This window comes from Apostichopus japonicus, chromosome 20, assembly GCF_037975245.1.
Source record: "Apostichopus japonicus isolate 1M-3 chromosome 20, ASM3797524v1, whole genome shotgun sequence".
Classification (NCBI taxonomy): domain Eukaryota; kingdom Metazoa; phylum Echinodermata; class Holothuroidea; order Aspidochirotida; family Stichopodidae; genus Apostichopus; species Apostichopus japonicus.
The window spans coordinates 30,585,021-30,594,531 of NC_092580.1; the positions used below are offsets into that span (position 1 = coordinate 30,585,021).

Below are 9,511 nucleotides of genomic sequence, written 5' to 3' on the forward strand. Positions count from 1 at the left end.
TTTATCTATGCATCAGAGGCCTTGGACAAAGTTGGGGTGGGTGGAGGGGAGACCTCAGATCTCAGAAGGGAAAGCCGGGGATAAGAAACCTTACCCTTAGTTGGCCGATCAGACACTCCAGGCTAGAACCGGCCTCACGACCTATATATTTCATGCATGCTTCTAATATGCCAACTCGACAATACAGCTGGAATTGACCGTCGCTTTGATATGGACTCGTATAGGAGATGTCGAATTGTCAATTTAAAACTGAATGAAAATAGTCGTTTCCAGGGGTAGCGGAGCTGGTCACGCTGTGGAGCCTGGGACAACGCGGTGGGACGTGCTCCTCGGGCCAGTTTCCTGAAAAGTTTAAAATTCCTCTTTCAATAATGTAGAGCTTTGTTTTGGTAAAGAAGAGTAGCCTTTGTATGAAATTACAATTGGTTGAGAAATTACAACAACATAAAAAGAGCTGGAATTAAAAAATTGCCATATTGTTGAAAAACGTTCGAACACATCAATTTATGGTGCAGATGCACAAATAATATATTTTTTTTTCTTGACGTTTTCAGGTGACATTGTGGTTTGCCGCCTCAAAGTCACAATGTCCCATTCAAAACCTTCACAAGCTGTGATGTTTCTTCCAACCCCCCCCCCCCCTCAACACCATGCACAATAGTTAACCCTCTTTCACCGTCACTGTCAATTTCCACTGGTATCATAAACATGTACATGCTAAATCCGCAAACATATTGTTTTTAGTAGCTCGAAGAACGAAATTAATTCTACCAGCTATACATATAAACACGCCACTCTGAAATTGTTTCCACCTACTATGTGAAGACACACAATGAACACTTCTATGGTACTTAAACTTTACCGTACTATGGTAATAGTTCCACGTTAAAGGTAACCATAATTTTCTCATACTCTCTCTTCGTCAGGCTTACATTCATGATGTCGAAACGGTTCAGCAAGCCTAAAAATATATTTATATAAATAAAGAGAGAGGGATAGACTAAATAACACCTGAAATAGATCTCCACTACTTCAATTGGTCAATATAGTTTACACTGAAAGAGCACATTATCTTCTGTCAAAGCTATGCCACTCAAACACCGTACACAAGCAGTGTGTTAGACTTTTCGAAATCACGTTCCTGGTTGGTGTGTTGTTATTGATCGCTAACTTCAATTGAAGTCCCATTGAAATAAAATAAAGTTATTTTACTTCAGTGATCAGGGCACATGGCAAATGGTTGCGCACAGGCTGAAGAGGATCTGTTACACATCTGTTCACCTTTCATTTCCAAGTTTGGCCTCAAAGGTAGTTCCACGACATGCATGAGAGATTTTATGGACGAGAACCGTATTAATCTCGCAAGATTGACACAATTTGGTGGACCATAGGTCTCTTACTTAAAAATCGAATGTTTATCAGAGTTTGAGCAATAACAGAGGATAATAATGCCTATGAAAGGAAAGTTTCCGTTGAGAAGGACGTTGCGGTATCTTGAAAGGGGAAATGTCTACCTAAGAGACACAGTGAAAATTGTAACCATTAACTACAATACGTTAGGAGAAACGCACAAGGGTGCCAGGTATTTATATGTTGTAAAGAATTGCATACAAACGTGTCACTTGGGTCTGTGTAGGCTAGATCCAAAGGAAAGATTGTTAGCTTTGCCATATAGATCTAGTCTATGCAATCATTGTAATCCAAATGAATAAGTACTTTGACTTTATGGCCTAGCCTAGGCCTAAGTAAGATGGACACTAGGCCGCTTAGCCTAGGCCTACTTTGTGAGCTAGGCCAACCAAGTTTGTGAATGATTGCAACTTGAATCCATCTAAGAAGAAATGTAGTGGTTGGCCAAAAATTTGGTCAATTTTTCTTATGTAGGGCCTACAGCTTAACAGTTTTATTTGTAAAACACAAACTTGTGGTATGAGTACTGTACAACAGCATTCAGAGTACTGCAGGCCCCACAAGTTGTTTTGCCCTAAATCTTACAGTGCTCTCCAAATCTCCCGAGTAGCTGTACACACAATGAGGCCGTGTAAAAGCACAGTTATCTTTTCTAGAAAATTCAAGAGTACAAGTATGAAGACATACAAGGTGGGATATTATTTACAGTAGGCTGCCTGTATTCAGCCAATTTTCTGTTCAATAATGATCCCGGTCATGTAGGTTAAATATGACTGGTGTAACACGTTTTAACTGACTGTTACATAAACTCACTTGTACGTATGCATGTATTATTTTTATAAAATTATACTAATATACCTCCTACCGAATTAAGATTATTTATCTTCATACAAACATGCTTTTCTCTTTCGAAAACTTGATATTCCAACATTGTCAAGAGTATCTTTCTTATTTTGTGACAAGAATGTCTATATTTTTTCCCAACTCAAAGAGATTTTAACAAATATAGCAATTTACTGTGCACAATTACAAGACAGTGGAATTGAAATTGCTAAGTTGCAGTCTTACACAATACACTGTAGCTAAGGCTACGTTGAACAGTACTTAATTAGGCTTGACATACATAAAGTACATGATGATCCCAATGTATTCCTAACGTTGTAGTAAACTTGTATAAACAGCCCATTTGATGCTGGAAGATATATCTTGATAATTTTGCCAAATTTACAAATAACTTACACAACACTGGGAGCATCTATTCATGATTTGGGGATGCACATAAAGTGTCTGTCACAGTGTTTTAAGGTATGTGACATGTATGTGTTAATGAGCAAATTCAACTTGAAATATTAGGTCATTGAAGCGCAAACTAACATAGAAATGAATAATGGATACATTTCGATCACTCCACAAACAGCTTTCAATTAAAGGCATTGAAGACTCTGAAAAGTTAACTTTCCGTTGCTTGCAAGTGAAGTTTTCTGCTTGTCGCTACAAAATGCAGACAGAAATGAAACGTGATACCTTGTTATCTTTAGCTGGACCTGAGATGTCCATCGCTGTATCGTTTGTACACTGTGCTGTGGGTATTGACCGCAGCTGTATGGACTGACTGTACACTAGTGTCTAATTACCGACGGTAGCAAGCTGTGTGTGTATTTTCTGGGATCGATGGTGGTGTCTAACACTTCGGTTGCACCTCATTCGAAACTAAGTCAGATTATCGGCATGAGACATTTCTTTGTGCGCGAGTCTTCACACCCTTTAAGTATGAAGATCGAAGAAAGAATTTGGAAATTCCCTTTCCTGCCACATTCTGCCTCAGATTGAATGTAACTGGGCTTTTATACCTGGCTATGTAGAAATGCAAAGGTACCGTGAAAAGTCACGGTTTGGATCCCATACGTACAGTAGATCTAGCTAAGCTGACGGAGTACAGCAGTCTGAAGCCTATGTCACTAGGTTTTAGTTCAGCTTGATCCTATGATTCTTGAGTCTTTCGAAATTTGTGTATAATATTCATACTAATGCTGAATAGTATTTCTGAGATTGGTTTAATGTTAATTAAGGTAATTGATTTTTCTTTCTTTTTGTCTCCTCTACAGGGATTTTGTTTTTTACAATTTACCACAGTTGCAGTACAAGAACCAGAATGTTCAGATGCAAACATTCAAGAACCTCACACCATCACCTTTTATTCGCTGTTTCTTAAGTAAGAACGAAACATTCAAATTCTTTCCTCTTTCGGAACTTTAATTTGTTCTGTAAATATCTATATTGTTGTCTAGCTATATGTAGTAGTAGATCTCACTTTTGGATGGAACCAAAAATGTGGTGAATGGAGAAATAGTATTGCAGGTTCCATAAATTTGCAAACAAAATGAAACATATAATGTTAATCCATTTTCCACTTTAATGTTTAAAACTATGAAACATTGACCATCACAAATCTAAAAAAGTTGATGTATAAAATAAATTCTTATAACTCTAATTCAAAGGATGATACTCTGATAACAATCCATTCTTCATTTTTTGGGACTTTCTTTGGTAACTTGCCTGAGAGCAAAGTACCTACGAAGGCTAAGGTGATCTACTTTTACTGTATGCATTCCGAATAGTGTGTGTGTTTTTGTATGTCCAAGCTTGTAAACACTTTCTCTGTATCTCAGTACAGATGAAAAATTAAGTAAAATATAATATTTCATAAAATACAACTAGGACATTTATTGTACATGCCATACCTAAAAGGGATGGGTTAATACTAATTTATTTTGTAGTAAACAGTGGTTAAATGTGTAATAATGGTTGGTAATTGTTATAAAGTCTATTCTAACCCTAACCCTTTGAACTCCATCCCATGCCCTACCATGATGTTAAGAGTAGAACAATTCAACTTGTGTTTTAGTTCATGTTGTTACATTAAATTACCACCGGTCTAGATGTTATCACTAAGACACATCATTATGCTTCCTATCTGTTATCAAATGATTTATTTTTCATAACAGACGCTTTGCTATCAAACACAAGCTGTTTTCTATCAAGAGACTTCAAAAGTCAAAATAGGAAAAAGTTGTTGTGATCTGCTATAAACATTTATTGATCAAGTATCGTTTAAATAATGATTTCATAATGCATTATGTCATTAAACTAACTTGTAAAATAGATCAATACTTAGAGAGATTATAAAAAATATAGTCTTCATTCTGCAGACAAGAGTATCGTGTTTGATTAGATTTTCAATGTCAAGGTTCATTTTTATCTAATGCGTGAATCCTGTCCATCTTTTGCTTGACAAGTTGACAGTAACATGGGTATTGCCCAGGTTTCAGAAAGTGCCAAAAAATGTTCAAGAAACCGAAATGTTGGTTTCCACTGCTTTCAACATGTGCTGAGATGTTGCCTCAATATGTGCCTCAAAGAACTGTTTTGTCTCAGATAAGTGACACCAAAAATATAAAAGGCAATGCTTGAGAAGTTGAGTACAGCACCTTAATGTGAGAACTAGAATTGAGAACTGGTGCTAAATGATCATGACTGGTGCTAGATGAATATAATTGGTGATAGATGAACATAACTGGTGCTACAGTAGATAAATATAACTAGTGGGAGATGAATATAACTGGTGATAGATGAATATAACTGGTGCTAGATTAATATTACTGGTGATAGATGAACATAACTGGTGCTAGATGAATATAACTGGTGATAGGTGAATATAACTAGTGCTATATGAATACTGGTGCTACAGTAGATGAATATAACTGGTGCTACATGAATATAACTGGTGCTAGATGAATATAACTGGTGTTAGATGAATATAACTGGTGCTAGATGAATATAACTGGTGCTGCAGTAGATGAATATAACTGGTGCTATGTCAGTAGAATATAACTGGTGATAGATGAATATAACTGGTGATAGATGAATATAACTGGTGCTAGATGAATATAACTGGTGATAGATGAATATAACTAGTGCTATATGAATATAACTGGTGCTACATGAATATAACTGGTGATAGATGAATATATAACTGGTGTTACATGAATATCACTGGTGCTAGATGAATATAACTGGTGCTAGATGAATATAACTGGTGCTACATGAATATAACTGGTGCTAGATGAATATAACTGGTGTTAGATGAATATAACTGGTGCTAGATGAATATAACTGGTGCTGCAGTAGATGAATATAACTGGTGCTATGTCAGTAGAATATAACTGGTGATAGATGAATATAACTGGTGCTAGATGAATATAACTGGTGCTGCAGTAGATGAATATAACTGGTGCTATGTCAGTAGAATATAACTGGTGATAGATGAATATAAATGCTGCTAGATGAATATTATTGGTGCTAGATGAATACAACTGGTGATAGATGAACATAACTGGTGCTAGAAGAATATAACTGGTGATAGATGAATATAACTACTGCTATATGAATATAACTGGTGCTACATGAATATAACTGGTGCTAGACGAATATAACTGGTGTTAGATGAATATCACTGGTGCTAGATGAATATAACTGGTGCTAGATGAATATAACTGGTGCTACATGAATATAACTGGTGCTAGATGAATATAACTGGTGGTAGTTTAATATTACTGGTGATAGATGAATATAACTGGTGCTAGATAAATATAACTGGTGATAGATGAATATAATTGGTACTAGATGAATATAACTGGTGCTAGATGAATATAACTGGTTCTAGATGAATATAACTGGTGCTAGATGAATATAACTACTGCTAGATGAATATAATTGTTGTTAGATGAATACAACTGGTGATAGATGAACATAACTGGTGCTAGACGAATATAACTGGTGCTAGATGAATATAACTAGTGCTATATGAATATAACTGGTGCTACAGTAGATGAATATAACTGGTGCTATGTCAGTAGAATATAACTGGTGCTAGATAAATATAAATGCTGCTAGATGAATACTATTGGTGCTAGATGAATATAATTGGTGCTAGATGAATATAACTGGTGCTAGATGAATATAACTAAAATGAGTTTTACGGTTTAATAGCCCTATAAACACAATAAGTAATCGTTATACAGTGTTTTTCTTTCTGGAATAACCACTTGCTCATTTCTGTTCATTTAAAGTACAGCGGACACCTAGACCAACTAGCCTCATATTCAGTACATTTGTTGTGTTTCATAAACTCATTCAAAATCTGTTGAAATGTTTGAAAAGCTCCTTTTCTGTCCAAGATATACAGTACACATTTGAAGTCTCTGATAAATCTGGGAATCTTATTAAATATTTGCAAATTATGACGTGGAGTGTTGCCCTCATCAAAATTCCTTATTTTAGGCCTGAATAAGTTATCCCCTAAATACAATCCCATATATATCATTTGCACAATGAGATGTTCCTCCTTTTTTTATATAAATATTTCCAAAACTTGCCTTAGACCACAAAGCTGTGTTCAGTGTCCTTGAAATGAAGGTTGTAAAAACAAAGTAATAACATAACAGAAAATTAGGCAGTCAATCCCTCTACATCATCAAATATGCATAATTAGCTAATTTTTATTCATAAATCAAATTAGAAATTAAGAAAAGACTTGACAAAAGAATGGGCAATCTTTCATGTTTTTTTATGTGAGATGCAGCAATTTTCATGATTTCTAATGCCTTTAGAGTGATTAGGATGATGCTGTCCATAGATGTCTGTAGACATTAACTGACTATTGCACTCTTTTTTATTGAGTAACTCTTCAACTTACTGTTGGGTGGAGAATTTATGTTGATTCTTGAACAGTTTATGATATTTTCTTCTTTTTGATCTTTCAGATGATGGTGATGAGGTGCTTATAGATATTGACAGTAAATCCAATACATCCATTTTAGAACATGTAAAGAAACTTTTAGGAAAATCAGAGTGAGTCAGATAACTTTTCAAAATTTGTTTTTACAATACGATTTATGATGTGTCCTTTGTTAGTATTTCTATAGTGGTACCTCAATAGCCAGCTCCTTTAAAATTTGAAAATGAAATGTTTTCTGAAGCATCTTGTTTGCATTTTGCAAAATAAATTGCCTCTGGCCACATAAGTATTAGATTGTTTAAATGTATCAATTTATATTGAGAAGCTGTCAAAAAGGGGGCGGGGGGGGGGGGGTCAGCTTCCGCTACCCCCTTCCTATGCATATTGTACAGCTTTATCAAAGGCATGCGCCAAGTATTTAATATGCCAAGTAAGGCAGTAACCTTTTCCATACAGATCTATATGTTAGTTCGACCAAATTTGTATCTTTAACTTTTGGGCATAAAATGTCATTGTTCCCAAAGAACTGATAGAGCCAGAAACCACCAAGAAGACCTGTAACCTATACTCTAGCTATAGCATGCCTGGTATGCACATATGGCCGATAACCGCGCTTAGTGTGAGCTATACACTTAGATGTGGCATTTCCCCATATGCACATATGGCTGGTTAGTGTGTAAAACAACTGCCTTCAATCCCAATAGTTTGAGACAAAGTGAAATATATTCTTGTTATCAAATGAACTAACGACACATTGTCAACTAATCAAAGCCCTCCTGGTGTACCAGATATCTAGGCCACTTGTCTACAAATTTGATAAATAAACCTTGGTCAAATTTCTTAAACTTTTTGCAGAGAGATTCTGTCTGCAGAAAGGAAAGCTAGGGAGAAGAAGACAAATCCAGCTAATTTCGGAAGAGAGTTTGCCAGGGAGTGTATTTGCCAGGTTCCAGGACAAGTACCGTGTCCATCTGTTGTGCCTCTACCAGAAGAACTAAGAGGAAAGAATATCGATTACAGAACTCTATTGCTTAAACCCGCCCGTGGAAGAGACCCTAATATTCCAGATGAAGAGGAGGAGGAGGATTAGAAAGGGTGATGAAGCTCTGACAAGAGGAAGGAAAAAGAATGGAGAAGTGGCTTTCGACGCGCAATGTAAACCTGTTAGTTTTCATTGAATGAATGCATGGCATAGTCAACAGTCAGGCCATGTGATGCTTACACAAACAGTTAAAAGAATTGTCCTGACCATATTTTGAACAACAAATGAGTAACAACGTGGATTTGTTTCTATGGGTTCTAGTTTTGAGTGGATTGTGATACAGTCTCTACTATGTATGTAATATCATGACATCATGGACATAGATACTGTAATTTCTAATTGATTGTCTATTAACAATACTAGTACTGTATTATCCAGTGGGTCCTTTGAGGCAATTAACTAGGGGCCCAGTGGTCAAGGGGCTTTTGAGATCCCTCCCCAGCAAAACATACCAACTTTCTAATTTTGAACTGTTCCTGCAAATGTCAAATGGGATGGGGTGGGGGGGCGGGGGGCAATTGGTTGGTGGGAGTGGAGCACATGGTGTCTTAGTGCTACAGGGGAGTTCATCTAGCACTGCACATCACTAAGATTCTCAACTTCTACATCAGTCTGTGGATGTGAACATTCAAAGTTGGCAGAGGAGGGTCCAGTTATGGAGGGATCAAGAGGGTTGAGGCCCACACTAAACTTTGAAGGGCAGTGGGAGATGTGACTTTGATTCGAAGGGGCAAACAACAAGATTGTCATCAGAATGCCTCGACAGAATTGACCCTCAGTGCATTTTGTACCACAAATTCCCCCATTTGAATATTTTTTTTTTCTCAACAAAACAGCCATTTTTAATTTACTATTGTGTTTTGATTTTTCATCTAAAACAGCCATTTATTTTGTCACGTTGTATTATTAATTTCTCGACAAGATGACTTTACTAAATACACGAGCACTTTCTCACGACAAAAATAGCACAAAATTTAGAACAAAAGGATAACTTCTAATTATGAAAAGGGGGACCTTTTCACAGAAGTGGGTGGCTTAGCCCCTTTTCCGCCATCATTGTGTGTCGTTGGAATTAAGAAACAATTCACCCAATTGAACAGTAAACAAGGTTCATTACTATTTGTAACACTGTATTAAAGTGTTTGTACACTTAATGCTACTGAAAGACTGCCCTCATTTTTGTTAGTTTGTTCAGTGTCAAATCAAGTTCTCAAGTAATCATTTTACATTTGGATCATTGCAGCTTCAGGGAACACATAGTT

The 9,511-nt window shown here is 36.3% G+C and overlaps 1 protein-coding gene across 1 annotated transcript; it reads left to right on the forward strand.

The window, feature by feature from the left end:
• Positions 1 to 1,216: 1,216 nt before the first annotated feature.
• On the forward strand, positions 1,217 to 9,073 carry LOC139960889 (small ribosomal subunit protein mS25-like). Its single transcript, XM_071959561.1, has 4 exons — positions 1,217 to 1,582; positions 3,516 to 3,622; positions 7,233 to 7,320; positions 8,063 to 9,073. Exons 1-4 carry the CDS (start codon positions 1,449 to 1,451, stop codon positions 8,295 to 8,297), a joined length of 564 nt encoding a protein of 187 aa, XP_071815662.1. The 5' UTR covers positions 1,217 to 1,448; the 3' UTR covers positions 8,298 to 9,073.
• The last annotated feature ends 438 nt before the right edge of the window (positions 9,074 to 9,511 follow it).

Bases quoted from the DNA above. Each gene is read 5' to 3' on its own strand.
- LOC139960889 (XM_071959561.1), top strand. From the start codon at position 1,449: ATGCCTATGAAAGGAAAGTTTCCGTTGAGAAGGACGTTGCGGTATCTT. The intron at 1,583-3,515 runs GTATTTATATGT...TCTCCTCTACAG, and splicing joins GAAACGCACAAGGGTGCCAG to GGATTTTGTTTTTTACAATT. The intron at 3,623-7,232 runs GTAAGAACGAAA...TTGATCTTTCAG, and splicing joins TTTTATTCGCTGTTTCTTAA to ATGATGGTGATGAGGTGCTT.